Source organism: Aptenodytes patagonicus, chromosome W (assembly GCF_965638725.1).
Source record: "Aptenodytes patagonicus chromosome W, bAptPat1.pri.cur, whole genome shotgun sequence".
NCBI classification, from domain to species: domain Eukaryota; kingdom Metazoa; phylum Chordata; class Aves; order Sphenisciformes; family Spheniscidae; genus Aptenodytes; species Aptenodytes patagonicus.
Window position 1 is genome coordinate 27097812 of NC_134981.1, and position 22180 is coordinate 27119991.

Genomic DNA, 22180 nt, shown 5'->3' on the forward strand with positions numbered 1-22180 from the left:
GGGTCCAGTCCTGTTACATCCTTTGTAGTTGTAACCTCAAAATGGATTGATGGTTTTAGGCTTAACTCTGGGGTGTTAATTGTGTGTAAAATTTTGTCTGCTACTTAAATGCAACAATGGTAGGTTCAAGTGTAGTTGCATTATTGGTACCTAGAAAAGTAAAATAGTAGTTTAAGGCAGGAAATATAGAATGTTTTAAGAATTGAATACAATTTTCCATACTAGTGAAGTTTCTTTCCTTTTATAGAGAACTTGCCAATTTTAGCATTTTTTATGTTTAACATCTTCATTAATGATCTGGATGATGGGGCAGAGTGTACCCTCAGCAAGTTTGCTGATGACACAAAACTGGGAGCAGTGGTTGATGTGCCAGAGGGTTGCGCTGCCATCCAGAGAGAGAGATCTCAACGGGCTGGAGAAATGGGCTGACAGGAACCTCGTGAAGTTCAACAGGGGGAAGTGCAAAGTCCAGCACCTGGGGAGGAACAACCCCAGGCACCAATATATGCTGGGGGCCACCCAGCTGGAAAGCAGCTTGGCAGAAAAGGACCTGGGGGGTCCTGGTGAACGCCAAGTTGAACTTGAGCCAACAATATGCCCTTGCAGCAAAGGCAGCGAATGGCATCCTGGGCTGCATTAGACAAAGCATTGCCAGCAGGTCGAGGGAGCTGATCCTTCCTCCCTAACCCAGCACTGGTGAGGCCACACCTGGAGTCCTGTGTCCAGTTCTGGGCTCCCCAGTGCAAGAGACACATGGACATACTGGAGAGAGTCCAATGAAAGGCCACAAAGATGATGAAGGGACTGGAGCCTCTCGCCTATGAGGAAAGGCTGAGAGAGCTGGGACTGTTTAGCCTAGAGATGAGAAGGCTCTGGGGGGATCTTATTAATGTATATAAATACCTGAAGGAAGGGTGCAAAGAGGACAGAACCAGGCTCTTTTTAGTGGTACCCAGTGACAGGACCAGAGGCAACGGGCACAAACCGAAACACAGGAGGTTCCCTCTGAACATCAGGAAACAATTTTTTTTTTTTTTTTTTTTTTTCTTAATTTTACTGTGAGGGTGACTGAGTGCTGGCATAGGTTGCCCAGGGAACTTGTGGAGTCTCCCTCCTTGGAGATATTCAAAAGCTGTCTGGAGATGGTCCTGGGCAACTGGCTCTAGGTGGCCCTGCTTGAGCAGGTGGGTTGGACCTAATGACCTCCAGAGGTCCCTCCCAACCTCAACCATTCTGTGATTGTTTCACGTTGAGTAAATTTTCACTAAAATAGTTAAAAAATAATCCATATTTTCATATCAATACCTCCTCCACATAGTCATGGCCCACTGGCTGGACATCACTTTGCAAGGCAGCAAGAGTTGTAGGAGTCACTGGTTCAGCTGCTGTGTCTGGTTTTACTTCCTGTGTTTGTACTGTAGCAGCAGTTGTTTTAACACTTTCAGCTGATTTCATTTCTTCCAGTTTACTTCCTGTTGTCTGAAGCTTATTACCACCTACAAATCAAAAAAGTTAAATCGTTAACTTTCATAAAATGAGAATATGATTACATGTGATGTGCAAACTGAAGACTTAATTTGCAAGTATCAATGTTCTGGCCAAAGCATTATCAGTCTTTTAAAATTAGTTAAAACTTAAACGTATTTTAAAAAAAAAAAACAAAAAACTTTAATTGTATTTAAAGTTTAACAAGTTATTTAAAGAGTTTTTTATTTTAGCAAGAAAAACTTTTGCTTTATGTAGTTGCAATTTTAATCATTCATTTTCATGCTTTTTCAAAAGAGGTAGGACTGAATGGGAACAACTCAGCAAATATATTTTAATCATCTTTTTTTTTTTTTGGTCAGAGTAGGTTTTTTGTAAGTGGATCCAAAAAAGTACTTCAAAACCTTATAATGTTTGTACTAACAAAGGTAGCATACTCTCAGCGTTGCAACTGCATAGGTCTTTCCTTCAAGAGCAGGATAGCTTATTGTTGAACAACTGCTTCCTATCTCTAAATGTCCATCATGCTTATTTCAAAAGTTTCCACTGTTAGGTTTCCACTGTTACAAGGATGTTTCAGTTGCCCAGTTATCAACTGCCAACCTACTGCAGGTTGCCTTAACAGCCCAGGCTGTAAACTGAAATTAGGACCAACTGGACTATAAACTGCAATACTCCAACAGCTACTACATAAAGAAACCAAAGGTGGGAGGCTTCTTATGAAGGTGGGAGAAGCCTCCAAGAGAGGTCAGGTGGATACAACAGGGCAGAAAACACCATAAATTGTGAAGCAAAACTTTTATATACATTCTTATTTTCACTTATCAGTAATTCTCTTAAACACAGAGTTACTCATGCATAAAGTTAACTAAATACATTTGTATTTGTTGCACTAAGATCTTTAAAAAAATATATAGAATAGGTTAGGTTTCAAAATAAAGACTGACTTCTGTACTTGCCAACAAAGTTTATTTTCGGTGTAGATATTTTCTTTACAGCTATATTAGCAGCGGTTGAAGATGTTTTGTTGTTGGACGCCGTGTTAAGTGGTGCGTTTGCCGTGGGAGTAAGAATTTTCACTGCAGAGGATGCAATGGAGGAGTTCACAGTACTGCTGCTAGTTGCTATATTTGAAGCAGAGGCAGTTGGTTTGGAAGCAGATGTGGATGTTGAGGAAGTAGCTTGGGTAACCACATTTGGTTCAGTTGAAGGAATGGGTTTGCCAAGTTTTGTGTGCAACTTTACTACCTATAAGAATAAAGAGAAATTCATAATATGATCTCCCTGGGATAACTATAAAAAATGAACTTGTTATAGGTTATAGAAACTTTAACATCAATGTAAAAAAAAAAAACAACAAACCCAAAACCCACCAATATAACTAAAAAGTTATTGCTTCTTTACAAAAAGTGATCCGGGGGGGGGGGACGGGACGGGACAAGACACATGTAAAAGTTCTTGTCATCTGTAACAAGGAAATAGTTAATAGTTATCTCAGATTGCTTATTTCCATTAGAAATTCAGACATTTACTCCAAAAGCTGTGTAGATGAGAACAGAAAGCCAATAAACTCACAAGCCAGTAAAACTCAAGGAAACATTTTGCTCAGTCTATTTCAATGTGACTGTTTTGTTGCCTGGTTGCTTTTTATTCTCCCTCCAAAAATTGTAGTACATTGAACTATTTTGGTTCCAAATAATATTTGTAAATAAGAGTTACTTAATTCAGATTCAACACTGTCTCTTTTGATCGCTACATTTTAAGAGTATTTATATTGAAAGACTTTCCAGGTTACCTAGCAAAACTGAAGATATTCCTTAGACAAGTTTTTTCTTTTTTTTTTTTTTTTTTAAAGCACATCTGCAGAAACAGTTAAGGAGGATGCAAGAGGCATATTTCAGAGCTCTTTAGTATCTCATTGAAAGTGAAGAGGTACATGCTTATTCTTAGAAGTAATAAGCAGAGGCCTTTTCACAACATGCTTGAGATAGAATAATACTTCTTTTTGGTGACAGCTGACCATCACCTGAAAAAGCAATGCACGTAGTCCATAAGAACAAAACATGCAAAATGAAAACTAAAAGACTGGGTTTGAAAGCAGCAGTAAAAAAAAAAAAAAAAAACAAACAACCAAAACAACCCCAAATCTGCTAGACATGTCTTTAATGCAAACACATGTACACAATCATGATATGCACACAACTGTATACATATACTTCTTAGTTTTTTGTTCTTATTTTTTAAGCATGTTCCCCATCAGAATACAGACATATTAATGTCACATAATACTATAAATTTAAGTTCAAGCAACTCTTCAAAATTACTTTTTTCCAGTAGAATGCACAAGATTCTTCAGTGTACCAAAGAAATAGAGTCCTTCGAGATTTCATTTTTACACCGATGACAACCTAAATTAGCATTAGTTAGCAACTATCTATGAGGAAGAGAAAGTGACATCCAAATAAAGAAAGATAATATATACCATACTCCATATACCTATGGAGTTACTGGGCACAATCCAAAAATTTAATGGCTCAACTTATTAATGAAAGAACACTAGGTAAGTCTATCTAAATTATAATTTTTGTTCTTGTACTAACAAAAAGTAATATTGGGAAAATTGTTTTAAATTTGCTATGAGATTTATTTAAATAGGAACGATGTTACTGATGCCACTTTGTACAGCGTTCCGAGATACAAAGAGCTATAAAAGCTGAATATTAATACTGTATCTGTTACTGAAAATCTTTCCAGAGTTATGAGGAAAAACTGTAATATCTAAACACACATTCTACACTGCCATTCCATTTACTATTGTATGGCCAAATTAAAAACACAGGTCACAGGGGTTCACAGTGCAGCCCACAGTCTTTATTCCACAATGCCCACCTAACTGCACCCAGACAGTAGGGAAAGCATGCTTATCAAAACTCTTCCAAACATACTCATTATAAAGTCTACTACAGGACATTGTCCCTTGCTCCCATATACCAATTTTCTTTGCAAGAAATACCAAAAAGCGACGCATAATAGTCCCGTCGCTTGGCACTGACTCAGCTTACAGTATTTCAAAGCACACCGAGAGCTTCACAGCACCAGACAAATAAGAATGTCAAGAAAAATCTTGAAAAGAGTTAGGGGGCACAAGCATGCTACTGCATGTCCTCATTGACGCTTTTCCCCATCTTACTCTACACCTTCTTCCTATGATTTACGTACTTTTCCCAATACATCCTCTTCTCATTGATGCCGTGGCAATATTTTTTCCCCCCTTTCTCCCAACAAGGCCCTTCTAATAGTGAGCTTAAAGATAAGTTCGAAACAAAAAGCAGAACTAAACATCTTTAAACAAAATAATTCTAATTATATTGTTTCTGCATATTTTCTCCTCTCTAAGATGAGAAAAAATGATGGGAAGAAATATGACTGACTTGTATAATAAGGACAAGAGAAAGTTCTTACTTTCTGATGCTTGGCTCCACGGATATGGGCAGCATAAGCATCTGCTCCTGTACAAGACACATCACAAAGCTCACAGCGCAACTGATTCTGAGTTCCACGAGCAGAAGTGCTGCTGTTATTGGTGTTCTGGGAAGCTTTTAATGCTGCTTCTTTCTTTTTGTGTTTCTGGCCTTCTAAGTGTTCTTTATAAGTCTGTTTAAATAAACAACACACACACACACAATAAGCTGTCTTTGTACTGCTCATTCATGTGAATACGTGTAATATAGCACATAGCATAAAACACATGCTTTGTATGAGAAATACTTCCTACACTGAACATTTCTTCCATATGACATGCTCTAAGGCATAAGCAGGCCACTTCTAAGACCAAGAAATTTTCTTCACCACCAGGATTCCACTTTTAGGTAATACAATATGGTCTTTTCTCCTCTACCTTCTCACTTCCTCAGTCAAGTACTGGTCAACAGATATTACCATTGAAAGCTTGATAAGATCAGAAAACTGTGTCTCAGTTGCAGTTTCCTGCATTGCATTGAATTATTCTTGACTTTGAATTTTCCTCAACTGCAAGACCACAGTTATTAAATGTATCCAAAGACCTAAAAAAAAATAAATTCAAAAGAAGGTAGCACATAAATAAAGCTGTGCTGAAAATGAAATGCAGAAGTTGATATTTGTTCCTTTACCAACACTGGCAATCTATAGAGCAGACAGGGTGGGAAATAATGACAAATTTACCTAAAGAGTAAGAACTGTTTTTGCCAAACACACACACACAAACACTCTGCATGAACTGATATCTACTTTTTATGCACTTGTACCCACTGTGAAACTAAACTGGGACGCTGGAATACAGTGAAGAATAAATTTTCAGGCTTACCATTCACAAAGTTTTGAAACAAGTATTTTCTAAGTTTGCTACGCTAAAAAAGCAAATAAAATTCAAAGTTTAGAATACTTCTGGAGTCCAAAGCACAGCTGAAGCTTCTCTGTACAAGCTAAAGGGATGCATCTCCGTCTTCTCATAGGACCTCTTTCTATAATAGCACACATTTTCATTTAATTATTCCTTTAGTAAAAGTACAGAATCAGGTCTTCAAAAATTAACAAATATTCTTAAAGGGGTCTTTTTTTTAGTTGAAAAAATTATGACTAAAGCGTATAGCAGAATATTACATAATACAGGTACCTGTGGTCCAGCACAGCTGATCTTACAAACATCACAGTAGTGGATCTGGGGCGGTTTGGGAGGTTGCTTTGGTTTCAGTTGCTTATTTTGGAATGGTGCCTTTTTAGTAAAGGTGGTCCCTGTCCAAGCAGCTGTTGCAGCAGCAGCAGCAGCTGCTGCCGCAGCCTGTTTCTGTTGCTGCTGCTGCTGCTGGTAATAGGACGATGCAGCTGAATACACTGCGGCTTCATAGCCGGAATAAGAGGTACCTCAAAGATCAAAATAAAATAAAATGTTACATCAATTACATAATACACTAATTCCAAGCATGTTGCATAATAGAGTTTGGGGGGGGGGGGCAGGGCAGGATATAAACGATTTATTGAGATCTTGTTAGGCAGTCTGAATTTTTCTTGATGTTTCACAGTACACAAATACATAGCATGACACTTGTATCAGGAATATATTTGATTTTAGACAAATCTTTGCAGACATGCAGTTATGTTAGATATATCAAAGCATCCCTAAAGAATATGTGAAATTTCCTGGTACATCTGGTAAGACCGAGTATGATGTAACAAGAATTTTAATAAAAGATTTATCAAAGGCCACTTGAAGTAAGCCGTCTTCCAGAACCAGATTTACTGTTCAAGTTCCAAAATGAAAAGGAGGACAGATACTATGCAGAGGAAGGGGGAAAAAAAAAAAAGCCATGAAGATAAAAGACAGAATGGCTAGTGGTATTACATTCTAGTTCACCGATTTAAATTGTTTTAGTGCAGAGAAGCTGCTTGCCCGCTAAAACCTCTGCAGCACACCCTGTCTACACACTCCTTGATTTCTAGTATCAAAGTTGAATAAATCAAGGAAACTGGGCTTTCATACCTTTGAGCCAGTTTTCCCCATAAACTTTCTACATCTACTGGTTCAACTATTTTAATCCTCTGATCAGGCTCTGTTTCAAGGAAGTCTTAAAATCCCTTTTTAAACAGAAAACAAAACAAGTAGTTCAAGGTAGCTATAATATGCCAGTTGATTATCATCTGGCCATAAAGTTAACATCTTTTCATCTTTAGCTACTTTTTGGATTTCTAATGTTTGAAGGAAAGTCTTTTTTTTAGTACCCATTCTCCTCCCATTTTGGGTCAAGATAACCCAAACTTACAAGATTTATATTGGACTGCTCCTTCCTGTCTCTCTAACTGCTTTTTGATGGCAGCATACTCCCAATTTCCCTGGGTTATATATTTGTGTGGATGTGTTTCCTTATTTTTTCTATCCCCCATCTTTTCTCTCCAAACCTTACAGTAAACCACAAAACACTGTGCGTGTGGCAATGCCAATGCTTTGTATATTCTCACATGTAACAAAATAGGCACATACAAACATCAAACCTCTTTTAAAGATACATCAAAATATTTTGCCATTATTATGATTTAACTGGTTGATACTTCTCAGCAGACTATGATGTAATTGAACACAAACTGCTAAAATTCTGAGTATTTAAATCCTCTCCTGTAACAACTGCAAAGATCCCAGCAACATAATATGCAAAATTCTTACCAGAGTAAGTAACCGCTGTTGTACTGTACGTTGCACTTTGAGTGTAGGACGGAACAACAGTAGCTGCAGCTGCTACTGGCTGCACAGTAGAAGATACCGGATATATAGAAAACGTAGTTGTTGCTGGACTTGGGGTTGCAGGTTTTATAGCTGTCACTTGTCGTGTTTGCTGGGCTTGGGTATACTGAGTTGCCCCTTGGCTATATCCTGCTTTTGGAGCTAATTAGGATAAAAAATAGAAGTGTACAAACACTGATATATTTTAGTTGAATGAAATGCAAACCGTATTAAGTGATACTTAATGATATGCTGGGGAATAAACACATAACAAGGGTTTTTTGTTTTAGTTTGGTTGGGGTTTGGTGGGTTTTTTTTTTTTTTTGCTTTGTTTTTACAGTAATGGTTATGCATCACCTACCATATATCACACAACTGTTTAATCGTCTCACAGCTCACACTAGTAAGCCTCAGATTTATTTATGCATTTTTAACTGTGCTGCCACGTTTTTAAACAACCCTCTTGTTCAATGGTTTTACTAGAGTACACTAAACCAAAGTACACCTAAACTTTCCTATTATTCCTAATTAAAGTAAAAAAAGTAAATAGGATTTATGCTTTGTAGCATTCATGATACCAATAATTAAAGAACTACATACATTAAGTAACTAAAGAATTAAAAAAGTCTAACCAAGTTATCATCTGAACCCACCATTGACTTTTTGAACCTACTTCAGCAAAAAAAGTTTGCCTAGAAGTATATTTTGAGTGTATTTAATAACAATCCAAACCTCAAAGATAGTTACTTATGGTAATGTCACAATAATTTTCAAGTTCTAGGTGCAGCAAGTTTTTCTACACATTGACAGGGATTACACGTCAAAACTAAAAGAAAAAAATCTGGATAATGTGAAATATTCAAAGACATATTTTTAAGGTATTAAAGTAGTACACAGACTGTGTATAATGACAGGAGTTTGAATCATGCCACCCACCTGTCTGGTAGTATGATTCAGCTACTGAAGGTTGAGGCTGGGCAGCAGCAGCCACAGCCGCAGCAGTCGCTGATGGTTGTTGATAGTATTGTTTGCTGTCATAAGCTACAGCTGGGGCGGTAGATCGAACATAAGAATAGGAATCCTAAAAATTCAAAAAAGAAAAACCAGCAAATTTCTCCTTAAGTATATATCTGGAGTAATAAAAATCATTAGCAGAGTCAAAGAATTTTCTTCTATTCTACTAAAGTAGATTTAAAAAAATATTTACAGATACAGTATATACTAATATATGCATTAAAGAAATTAAATTTATGTTTACAGATACTTCAGGCCTGAAGACAACCCTGATGGTCTTTTTCAGACTTAATATAGTGTCCTGGTTTCGGCTGGGATAGAGTTTATTTTCTTCCTAGTAGCTGGTATAGTGCTGTGTTTTGGATTTAGGATGAGAATAATGTTGATAACGCACCGATGTTTCAGTTGTTGCTAAGTAGTGCTTACACTAGCCAAGGACTTTTCAGCTTCCCATACTCTGCCAGCGAGGAGGTGCACAAGAAGCTAGGAGGGAGTATAGCCAGGACAGCTGACCCAAACTGGCCAAAGGGATATTCCATACCATATGACATCATGCTCAGTATATAAGCTGGGGGGAGTTGGCCGGGGGGCAGCGATCGCTGCTCAGGGACTGGCTGGGCATTGGTAGGTGGGCAGTGAGCAGTTGCATCATCTCTTGGTTTTGTTTGTTTGTTTGTTTTTGTGTGCCCCGCCCCCCCCCCCCTTTTCCCTTCCTGGGTTTTGTTCCCCTCCCTCTCATTGTTTTACTTTCCATTACAATTTATTATTGTTGTTATTATTATTTTATTATTTCAAGTATTAAACTGTTCTTATCTCAATCCACGAGTTTTCTTACTTTTGCTCTTCCAATTCTCTCCCCCATCCCACTGGGGCAGGGAAGAAGGGTGAGTGAGTGGCTGTGTGGTGCTTAGTTGCTGACTGGGGTTAAACCACAACACTATATGCATGTACATATATTCCCCCATCCTCACCATATTTACGGTAAAGCATAAAGAGTTGATCAATTGAGGGGTAGCAAGGCATGAACTACATTAGCTGAAATGTACTAATGAAATAAAAAGAAATTTTATACAAAGAAATATAACAATAAAACCTCTTTTCCATCCAACCTATGTAAAGTAGAATTATTTTTCTTTAGTTTAGGGGACTTTTCTGTCTGAATGCATCTAATAACTGACTGTTGTGGTTTAACCTCAGTCGGCAACTGAGCACCACGCAGCCGCTCGCTCACTCCTCCCACCCTCCCCCCCGGTGGGATGGGGGAGAGAATTGGAAGAGCAGAAGTGAGAAAAACTCATGGGTTGAGATAAAAACAGTTTAATAATTGAAATAAAATAAATAATAATGTAATAATACTAATACACAAAGCAAGGGATGCACAGTGCAATTGCTCACCAACCGCCGACCGATGCCCAGCCAGTCCCCAAGCAGCAGCGGCCCCCCGGCTAGCTTTCCCCAGTTTATGTACTGAGCATGACCTCACATGGTATGGAATGTTTCTTTGGCCAGTTTGGCTGTGCCCTCCTCCTAGTTTCTTGTGCACCTGCAGCCTTCTCAGTCAGTAGAGCATGGAAAACTGAAAAGTCCTTGGCTAGTGTAAGCATTACCTAGCAACAACTAAAACATCGGTGCATTATCAACTTTGTTCTCATCCTAAATCCAAAACACAGCACTGTACCAGCTACTAGGAAGGAAATTAGCTCTATCCCTGCCAAAACCAGGACACTGACTAGTTTAATTACCTCGTAATTATGAGTAAACATGCTACTGGAAAGACTCCTACGTTTCGATTCATTACCATATGTAACAAATTATAAAAGCCGTACAAAGGAATTTATAACATACAGCAACAGTATAGTCCTTTTAAACAAACAAAAAATACTAATTAGAATCTAGATAATGCCTTGATAAGTTTAGGACTAAAAAGTTAAAGAATTGTTACAAGGGACATACTATTTCAACGTCCTCTGTCTCACAGTAAATGCACATTTTAACTATGAGCCACACCATAAGAGTTTGATAACTCTTGTGCATAAACACACCAGCCTAGAAATATCCACTGAAGACTAACTAACAAATGCTAATGTAGCAAAAAAGCTGATAAAAATACAAATAAAGCTCACATTTTCAATGGGAAACTACCTGGCCATGTAAAACCCCTCATCTTTCTGCATCTAAGCTGTCTGATTGAAACCAATGGGCTAGGGTTACTGATGTACATATACGCTTGCATTGTGTGAATCTAGACAGACAGGAAAAACTGCAATTTCTCACTCTTTCTTAAAAACTGAACAGGAGTAAACACTTATGTTAGGTAAGTCCCAAGATAACCTCTACAGACTGAAATCTTCCAACTGCAAAACTGATGCAGCACTCTGATTTGTACTGCTAAGTTTCTTTATTCCTGAAGAGGAATATGAGTCACTGACAGGATGTTGTTTCATACATTTAAGCCAGCGTAAGAGTGGGAAGTTGTCTGAGGTACCATCACATCTCTCCTCACAGCCCTACGTGATCCCACCTCCATCTCTTGCATTGGCATCACAACTGTGTAGAACACCAAGAAAATTCTGCAGAAGCCTGTCAATCCCATGGAAAGCTGCTACTCCTTTTTTGGTTGGTTAGCTTTCTGTGGGATCCTTATCCTGAACTGACCCACCCAAATGCTGACAACTGCTAGATTCAACACAAGGAAGTGTCAGCAAAGGTCAGGGCAAGATGGAAACAGACAACAGTTCCCTTTCGTAGAAGCCTGTAGCCACACAAGGTTAGGCAGTGGTCTCACAAAGAGTACCCAAAACCTACCCAAAGGGTAGTTCCTCTCCTAGGGTAATCTATCCTCTTACATTTGGTTCTAGAGCTCCTGTGGCACCCAGGAATCTGACAAGGGAACTATTTCTATCTCCCACTGAAAATTTTTATTGGAACAGTTTTTTCATCTAAATCAGTTCCATGACCCAGTTTACCGCATGCCACTTGAACATTTAGGCTAGCCAAGTATTTCAGCAATAGTTCACAAAATCATTTGGAGGTAAATGTCAATTCATTGCTTAATGAGTAAATGTTTAAGTCTTAGTTCCTGCAGTACTACTGCTGATAATCCTCTATACAAGCCATATGAGACTGCAGTCACTTCACATTCTATCAGTTTTAGCTACTAAGTAATTTGAGTTGCATTCAAACTGTGATTCATGGAAGAAAAAAATATAAATATCATCACATTCTCTTATCCAAACAGGCCTCCTCCTTTTAATATATCATTTAAAAATCACACAATTTTTTTTTTTTTAAACACACCTGGTAATTCTGCGTAGTGACAGGAGGTGGTGGTGGTGGAGCTTCTTGTTGCCTCTGTGTATAACCATAATCTGTAGCTGTGTGTGCTGTAGGATAGCCTCCATAAGCAGCAGCTGTTGCAGCAGCTGCAACAGCTACTGGAGCAGGCCTGGCTACTGCAACTGTAGCTGCTGCTGGAGCATAGGCCGCAGTAACGGTGTGCGCAGCGACTGGTGCCTGGTGGACAGTGTAGCTAGCAACTGTAGTTGGATGGGAATAGGCTACACCCGAAGCTGGCTGCTGGCTATATTGGAAAAAGACAGTAAGTAAATAATTAGATTAATTCAATGTACTAAGCTAATGCCTAAACATTTCAAAATCCCAGATTTGATTAATACTTGTCTGTTCTACAAACAGACCTGGAGCAGCTATCTATCTACGCATACACTTTAATGGCTTTTAATATCTCTCTTCCACCCCATTAAAAAGGCTGTATCATTTTGAAGTTTCTGCGGATGCAGATATATCATGCAGGTGATGACTTTCTTAGCAAGGGGGGGGGGGGGGGGGGTGTTGTGTTCCACTGCTTGAAAAGAACCCAAGTCTTCCATGCAAAATAATACAGAAGTCTTAACACTGTTATCTTTTCATGACAGATAAGTTTTTAAGTGTTTTAGTAGTTCTTCAATAAAACTGACATACCTGTCAAATTAAGAAAAGTACTGCTTTTCTGAGAGCTCATTACTGACCTGCACTTGCATGATGTTTTTCAGTAAACCACATTAAAGTAATGAGATTTTAAAGACTTCCGTGAAAATTAGCTCAGAACTCTTAAATTTAAAAGGCAGAGACACTTTAAATACACACCTCTGATAAGGGACTTTTCCCACAAAAGTTTAGAATTATAAAAGCTGGCCTGGCCCCACTCACTCATACAGAAGTCCACTGCCTCACAACATGAAGCATCAAAAGAACAGACAGTCAGATCGAGCAAGACGACTACTACCAGAGCTCTGGTAATCTTCCAGGCACATGCTGAGACTAATCTGCTTCTCTTAAATTTGCAGGTAGGACATTAATATGTGGCTACTTACTAAGAACGAGTAAATATTAACAGCAGAAATAAAAAGTGATGGCTTCAAAGGCTTAATTATTTGAACTGAAACTAATATTATTGTCCTATATTAATCTATAACTGTGCATTATGATTAAAAGCCTAGAATAGTTATTTTTATTTTTAAACAAAGTGAACTGGGCAAAATATCACTATCTGGAACAATGATATGAAATGGGGATTGAGTGATTATTCTGAAATTTTTAGTACACTTCCTGCACTGCTTTTCAAAAATATTTAAGAATCTCTATAGGGTTTCACATCTCCATAACACTATTAAAAGATAATTCAAAACCAATTCCATGCCTATCAAGGAGGTAGTATCCCCTATTTTTTTAGAAGAAAATAGAAAAAAGAAATCTCACTTGAAGCAAACATACTCAGTGGCAAAGTGGAACTGCAGCATGGTTATGCTCAAAACCAAAAGGAACAAGCAGTTACAGTTTTTTTTTTCCTAAAGACTGCAATATTCTGACATAACTACCAGAAACAAAGCACCTTTTAACTATAGATACTATTATTTTTGCAAAAGACATTTCCATAACTCCCTTGTGTTTAGTAATTTTTTTATTATTTAAGAAAAACTGATTTTTTCATTTTAATTACAGCAGAACCCATTAACTTCAATATAAAAAAATAAAATATTCTTACAGCAGAAACACACAGAGAAAATGCTGTTGTTATTATTGGATTTACATGCCTGGACTCCACCTTCTTCCCATCTTAGGCCTTTGATTGCTTAAAAGGCCACTTGCATTCTATCCAAATTTAATTCAGTTGTGAGTTGTACTCACAATTATGTTTCATTTTATTTTCAGCTTCTTAGCATAACAGTGGAAGGAAAAGACCTGAACCACTCTGGTGTAGCTCCCACCACTGCTTGAAACAATTCCTCCTACTTGATGTATACAGGCAGTTTCTCTGTTTTGTCAGTTTAAGGTGAGAAATCAGACTCCACCAGAAAATTCAGGAAGACTATTTTATGATGGTAAAAGCGAATGACAGTCTGTAAAATTAGGCTGCATTATCTACATATCTAACAGTACAGAAGTGTAAGATATTCAAAAGTTCTGAGGTAATTCACATTATCATATGTATTACTAAAAATACATTAAATTGAGAAAACAGGCAGACGACTATTTAACTCGGACTGCACTTGAACACATCAACAGTCTAATACTGCCAACAAGGAAAAGTCTTGCTCCATCCTATCCCCACTCTTATTCTTCCCTCCTCCCATATACCAAACCTGGCTATGCCATCCTATTCCATCCCTAGTACTAGTTCTGCTACTTATCAAGCTATTCAGTGCACTGATTTAACTCATTAATCTAGCAGAAAACTATGAGAACTTTTTTTTTTTGCTGGGCTCATTTTCTAACATGGTAGAAATGTTAGAAACATTGGAGCTCACAAAACAGTCTGCTGAGTGCCAGAACCCATGTAAGTTATACATATGGAAGTAGGTGGGAAAAAAAAAAAGGGGGGGGGAGGAGGAAAAACGGGACCTGTCCAGGAAGCATTAATTTGGCTCTTTAAGTTCATGAAACCATGCTTAAGTTACTATTACAAAATACAATACAGTGTTCACAGCACACTATGAGGTAACAGTATCAGTCAGTTTATCAAAGAAAATGCTTTTGTTCTCAGAATATATATGATTAAAGCTGCCCGACGGTTTTTAGTATTTAATATTGTGAAGAGATTGTGATCATTATGAGCAGGACTATTAACAAGATTCTGCTACGGACAATTTCATTTCTTCTGTGCTATTTTTGTATCAAACTTCCTTATCATGGTATAGAATTAACAGCCCCAATCATTTGATTTCTAAGGCTAATATAGTTCTAAGACCATGTTTACTTTAGCAAACCTGTTCCCCTTGCTTCTGCAACATCATGCAGAGCTAGTGATCAAGTTTGCAAGACTACAAGAAAAATATTCTAGAATTGACTGCGTCTTACTTTTTAAAAGTTATGTTACACTATGTTAACAGAAATTCACAGCAACATCTTTTCTAAATGTATGATGTTTCTTTTTCTCCCCATGGTCTTACTGAGAACCTTTTAACATTAAGATGACCAGACACTTTCATGTAATTAATTTATATCAAAAGATCTTTGTGTCAACTTCATTTAACTTACAAGAATTTTTAATCCTTGCTTGGTGATTAGTGCCTCATCACATTTGCTGAGATGAACTTACCTCCTCCCAGACTATTTTGCCAGACTCCCTATTCCACTGATCTTTCTTGCAGTTGTTCTTTGCACCTATCCTAGTATTATCTACTCTTCTTTCTTGACTACAGATGGCAAGAACTGTATGCATCATTTCAGATGAAGTTTCAGCTGTGCTACCCACTCTGCTCCAGACTGCTTTCTTTCCAAACAGTCTAGCTTCCTCAGAGCAGCTTCTTGTAAAGTTACCTGTGTATCGACAATATTTCCCTTGCATCAAATATCACGACACACCATACTAATATAAATACTAAGTAAGATTCAAGACCAATCCCTAGGGTACTCCACTGCAATTATTCCTATTTGATAATCACTCTTCTAATTCTATTAACCACCTCTACCAGCTCCTTCTCTACAATTCTTTTACTAACCTCTACCTTAAATAATAATTTTCCATACTGCACCACATCAAGTATTTCAACTCAGTCCCAATAAATAAGACTCCAAAAGACTTAGGTACCTGATCAAGTTATTAGAGCAACAATGAAATACAGTATGTCAGCCAAGCTATGGTAACAAACCACATGCGTGTTCTTCACCACAACACAGAAAGTAATTCAGTTTAGCTTAATCCCCCAACACAGTGGGAAAAAGTTGAACCAAATTACAAGCAGACAGAGAAGCTATCTGATTGACCTGGTAACTTAGTGAGTTTTCTTTATAGGTCAATTCTCTTCCCCAAAATAAATTCTAATATCCTTATTAGCATCTTTAAGTTCAAGGAATTCTAGCATTCTTCATATGAAAAGATACGCAGTCCAACTGGCTTTACTAACTAGGCGGAGCTTAAAAATCACAGAATAATTTAGGCTGAAACAAAGACTTGGAGGTCATCTGTTCTAACCCTGTGCTCAAAGCACAGCTAATTTTGAAGTTACATTAGGTTTCTCAGGGCTTTGTGTCCAGTCAGGTTCCAATCATCTCCAAGAATGGAGATTGCAAGACTGCTCTAGACAACCTGTTCCAGTGTCTGAGCACCCTTAATGTCAAGAATTTTTTTCCCTTAGTTTATAAAAGATTCAGTTTCAAAAGCAAATGAGTTCTAGACAAACATTTACTTAAAGCAAACCCAGTTTGTGAACATTCAATTCAAGGTAACTTCATATTACAATTCTTAGTGTTTTAACTTACTATCAAAATAAACACTATTCTTTGATTTAAGTAGTTACAGGCAAAGGACTTGGCAGCTTCAAATCTTACTCTACTGCATTGCTCTAATAATACCTCTTCTGCCAGAGATTTTCATTCAAAAAGAATACATTTTATTCATACCACACCTATTTCTTTAGCTGATCATAATAGTAACAGTGCTTCCCCACCAAGCTCACTTTAACTTTTATTTTCTAGGAACAACACACATTCTGCAATACTCATCTTCCAGCTCAGATTTCTATTTCATTGTGTTTTCACTATCCCAGCCACAGCCAGTTCAATTGTTCTGCTCCAGGTTCTGTAGATGTATGTTTCAATCAACTACAGAAGGTCATTTCCAGCACCTTACCTAATGTTTTTTGTCTCTCCCTACCTGCCCTAAACTGCTACATGCATATCCTTATTTCCCCATGCTCTTTGCTTCCTCCTCCCAAATAAGCTTGCTTCTACTCAAAAGTTTTACACCCCAGTGCATACCTAGCTTGCTCTCATCTTCCACATCTTACCTAAGGAACCTCAAGATCGAAACAATTAATTCTTTACACACAATTATTGTACTACAGTGCACAAGAAAAGTATTTTTTGTAAAACACCTTTGACTCAAATCTTTGAATAACAGCTATACTAATTTCTCCTGACATTAATGATGGAAAATACTAATCTTTCTGATGCATTAGTATCAGAAAAAGTGCCACATATTATGAAATACCACTATGATATTAAGCCTCCTAGATAAGACTGACTGCAGTGAGCTGTGACTATGTATCTTTCTCCACACTATTCTCCATTTCCATGTCAGTCTGATTTTCTGAGGAGCGAAGGGCCACGCTGGTTCACAATCTGCAGAATTCATCCCAGAGCAAAGGCCACAGCAAAAATTAGCCTTGTCCACATTGCTGTCTGGTGTACGAAACTCCTTTCACCAAGTGAAATGAAGTTTTCCCAAGACAGGTGCATATTTTGCTTTGATACTTTGCAAGCTGGACATAAGACTAACACTGCAGCTACTTTCATGGTATCAACGTTTAATATTGCTGTGTACACTCAGAACTGTGATTTGAAACAGTATAACATATTAAAATCTTTTTCCCATTTGCAAATTCTAAGTCCCCATTCCAAAACACTAAGGCATCAAAGAGTTATTAAGATCTCCCTGCCCAATTCTACACCACAAATTAAGTTATAGTATAGCTTATAAAATCAATTAAACTATAGTATAGCTTAAAAAAAGTATAATTCTAGGTAGATATTTAGCCTGGAAAAGTCCAGCCTAAACACTTACATTTGGCTAAGTTGTATTAAAATACCAGCAACAAAAAGTCCACACCCTGAGAACAGGCTCTCAAAAATGTGTTAGCCATCACTACTAAAATAACTAGATTAATTATTTCATATTTCTGTTAGTAATTTTTATTCCCCTTTTCAAAAACCCAAATATTCAAGAAGCAATTAAAAATTTTTTCAGAACTGCACAAAGATCTTCAACAAGGAAACTGTAGCAGCGTTTTTTATATAGAAAAAGAAATATGGGCTTCCAAAGTGAAAAAAGATGGCAGCACACCTAAAATGATTTTAAGTCAGAAGCTGGGTAGGAGGCAGAAAGTGCTGATCAATAGCAATTAATGAAGTATTGGTGTCCACTTAGCAAAACATTGTTCTCCAGTTCCAAAACCACACAGGTTTGTCTAATTTAAATAGCTATTTAATATAGGTTTGCAAATGAGCAACATTCTTCCACAAAAGAAAAAGCTTAGATGAGAACTTTTATTATAATTAGATCTAAAATAGCAGAATCCTCACTTGTTAGTTACTTTTATATAGCGACACTGATAGAAGGTCTGGATTTCCTGTGATTTATCAGCCCAAGACTGACAGAGAATTAAGAACATTTAAATTTAAGAAACAAATACTAAATTATCTTCTGGAGAACACTTTGCTCTTGTCCTTTTTCATTTCCAGCTATTGGCCTTTTCTAATAAAAAAAAGTGTTGAGGGGTTTTTTTGGGGGAAAAAAAAAAATTTGAAGGTAGAAAGCTTTATTTATTGCACATTAACAATATCAAGAAAATGCAACACTTTGATATAATACTATCTATTTTACCAGGTAATAAATTCAGGTGACTTAAGATTGTAAGATATTTTATTTTCCACATTACAATATTTGCGGAGTAAGTCATGCGTTAAGAAACTTAATAAGGTATCTGTAGCAATTATTGTCAGAGGAATACACTTTCAGAAAAATGCAGTCTATTTCCATATAAGATATATAGCACGTAAAAGGTATATAGAGAGAAAAGCACATAAAAGATTCCCTATAAGCCTTGCTTTTCATCACACTGATTTAATTTAAAAACAAAAATGAATTGTAATTCATGCGCACATAAGCCAAAGGAATACAAAAATGCTGATCTCCAGTGCATCTCTGTACTAACAACCAACACACATATTAACACTGCTGCTATTCCAGCTCCATTTAGGGCGATGAACACTGAAAACTCTTCCTAGAGGCAAAGGACATTTAATTTTTTTTAGTTTTCTGAAGAGTGCTATTTTGATATAAAGTTACGATCAGAACTAAAACCAATTTTGTCTCTACCCAAACTACCAGCTTCTTCAGAAATGAGAGCTTCTAAAACATATTTCTTGCAGGGTTTTTTGCATGCAAATACAGAAGTGATTTTCAGGCTACCTTAGCACAACACTTAAGCTATTACTAAAAATAATAATTAATACAAGTATCTTGAACTAAAAAATAAAAACAAAAAATACCCCACACTAATTAAGCCTTATTTCTCAAATTCTAACTTTTAGGAATATTTGAACATTTTAGCATTAAGGAAACCATATACGTTGAGACCTAACTGCCAGATTTCTCAAAGTTTCATAGACTACTCTATTAGTATCAGAATAGCAAAAAATACAATTTTGCAGTTTTTCTTTCAGGGATATGAAGACTGAAACAATTATGACCTAACTCTCCAAAAACTGAAAGAAGCACTACAATCTGCTGCTGCTTCAGTTTATAACCTGGGAAGAGGTACTACTGAGTAACTGGTCAAATGAAGTTTCAGGTGTGTTAATGGAACCTAGGCAGAGTAAAGTAAAAACCAAAATAATATTAAGAAAATAATAATCAAATAAGCTTTTTTCTCCTAAACACACTTGACAATAAACAGCATAAAATGGTGAAATGAAATATCGCACTGCAGTAAGTTGTATTTTAGAAGACACTTCTGTTTTTCTAAAGCCTATCACTCACTATAGGCATAAAATTCTAAAGACTGAATTCATCTTTTTAGAACTTTAATGAAAATTATTATTTCCTATTATTAAAACTTTGTGAACAGAACATTGTTTGTAACGCAATTCACTAGGCCTGAAGGCATGCACACATGCGATATCTCCAAGGAGGGAGACTCCACAAGTTCCCTGGGCAACCTATGCCAGCACTCAGTCACCCTCACAGTAAAATTAAGAAAAAAAAAAAAAAAAAAAAAATTGTTTCCTGATGTTCAGAGGGAACCTCCTGTGTTTCGGTTTGTGCCCGTTGCCTCTGGTCCTGTCACTGGGTACCACTAAAAAGAGCCTGGTTCTGTCCTCTTTGCACCCTTCCTTCAGGTATTTATATACATTAATAAGATCCCCCCAGAGCCTTCTCATCTCTAGGCTAAACAGTCCCAGCTCTCTCAGCCTTTCCTCATAGGCGAGAGGCTCCAGTCCCTTCATCATCTTTGTGGCCTTTCATTGGACTCTCTCCAGTATGTCCATGTGCCTCTTGCACTGGGGAGCCCAGAACTGGACACAGGACTCCAGGTGTGGCCTCACCAGTGCTGGGTTAGGGAGGAAGGATCAGCTCCCTCGACCTGCTGGCAATGCTTTGTCTAATGCAGCCCAGGATGCCATTCGCTGCCTTTGCTGCAAGGGCATATTGTTGGCTCAAGTTCAACTTGGCGTTCACCAGGACCCCCCAGGTCCTTTTCTGCCAAGCTGCTTTCCAGCTGGGTGGCCCCCAGCATATATTGGTGCCTGGGGTTGTTCCTCCCCAGGTGCTGGACTTTGCACTTCCCCCTGTTGAACTTCACGAGGTTCCTGTCAGCCCATTTCTCCAGCCCGTTGAGATCTCTCTCTCTGGATGGCAGCGCAACCCTCTGGCACATCAACCACTGCTCCCAGTTTTGTGTCATCAGCAAACTTGCTGAGGGTACACTCTGCCCCATCATCCAGATCATTAATGAAGATGTTAAACATAAAAAATGCTAAAATTGGCAAGTTCTCTATAAAAGGAAAGAAACTTCACTAGTATGGAAAATTGTATTCAATTCTTAAAACATTCTATATTTCCTGCCTTAAACTACTATTTTACTTTTCTAGGTACCAATAATGCAACTACACTTGAACCTACCATTGTTGCATTTAAGTAGCAGACAAAATTTTACACACAATTAACACCCCAGAGTTAAGCCTAAAACCATCAATCCATTTTGAGGTTACAACTACAAAGGATGTAACTATACCATTAACAGAAAAGCTTCCCCAAGTGCTTGGTTCCTAAGGACATGAGCCTGCTGCAAATTTAAACTAGTTGGCAGACTTCCCTCCTAAAAATGACAAAGGCTACTCTGATTAGTGAGGCACCTTTCCTCCCCACTTACCACCACCTCCTCTGTCTCCCCATCATTAGTCAACTGCAATACTGGCATACAGCCCATGTTAACAAACCCAGAGCCCCTTATTGCCTTTCTAATGTTGACATATCTCCTTTGAGAGTGGAACCTCACCAATTTGAAAATAAGTCTATCAAAATCTTTTTATAAACAGTAGTAACTTACTGGAGGCTTCTTGTGTACATTAAATAAGCTAGAACAGCATGTTTAAGATAGCACTTAAGACTAACATAGATTGAACAAAGGAGAATCAGCACCATGCAGCTCAGTCATATTCAGTGAAGTCCCTATTGCTAAAAATGCATATCCTTTAAGATGTGATGTAACTCAAGATAGCATGGACATAAAATTCACAGAAAGAAAGCATTTGGAGTTTTTACACTATGCTATATGTACATCCATCCTATGATAAAACTATGATTACTTTCATTCCCCATGCATTTTATAATGAGGTGCATAAACACTTATTCATCTTACAGTATTGTGTTATTTCTTAACATAAGTTTAAGTCTAGTGGTACGTTTTCACTTCAGAATAAGCCTTAAGTCCTACTCAGTATTGTCCCTATCTTCCTGTTGTCCACCAGTACAAGTCTGAATTATGTTTAGTAATACTTTAAACTTGGGCTAGTAGGCCTGTGAGGATTACAGCCCTAACATCTCTGAAAGACCGAATACTTTTGAAACCAGTATCTAGTTGAAGAAGAGGTAACTGGGGCAGACACTGAAGACAAAAAGTAAATTAGAAGTACTAGCAAATGTGAAAAAACACTCCACCCCCAAACAATTCTCAATAGCCAACTTATCCATCCATAACATTTCACCTTCCTTTGCTGTTCTGCACCAGTCTCGAATATCCTTTAACATCGCGCACTGCACTTGAATGCCAAACTAGCTATAATTGCAAGAGTTCATTTCCATATGGCTGCCTAGAAGACTGCATCTTAACCTAAACTCACAGGCACTGTGATTAGCTCTAGACCCTA

General features: G+C 37.5%; 1 protein-coding gene and 1 non-coding gene across 3 annotated transcripts in view; both read right to left on the reverse strand.

Annotated features, from left to right (window-relative positions):
• LOC143172273 (zinc finger RNA-binding protein-like) overlaps window positions 1-22180 on the reverse strand; it is a 44535-nt gene that overhangs the window by 18530 nt on the left and 3825 nt on the right. The window contains exons 3-9 of one of the 2 annotated variants that reach the window (XM_076361496.1): window positions 12050-12332; window positions 8675-8819; window positions 7682-7900; window positions 6140-6387; window positions 4948-5139; window positions 2445-2733; window positions 1306-1496 (exon numbers count right to left, since the gene is read on the reverse strand). In XM_076361496.1, the coding sequence (XP_076217611.1) occupies window positions 1306-1496; window positions 2445-2733; window positions 4948-5139; window positions 6140-6387; window positions 7682-7900; window positions 8675-8819; window positions 12050-12332 (1567 nt within the window). Of the gene's footprint in view, window positions 1-1305; window positions 1497-2432; window positions 2734-4947; window positions 5140-6139; window positions 6388-7681; window positions 7901-8674; window positions 8820-12049; window positions 12333-22180 lie in introns of both variants that reach the window. The other variant, XM_076361495.1, reaches the window with a different exon arrangement.
• LOC143172292 (small nucleolar RNA SNORA66) lies at window positions 14931-15067 on the reverse strand. Its single transcript, XR_012997315.1, has one exon. It is a non-coding gene; the product is annotated as a small nucleolar RNA SNORA66 (small nucleolar RNA).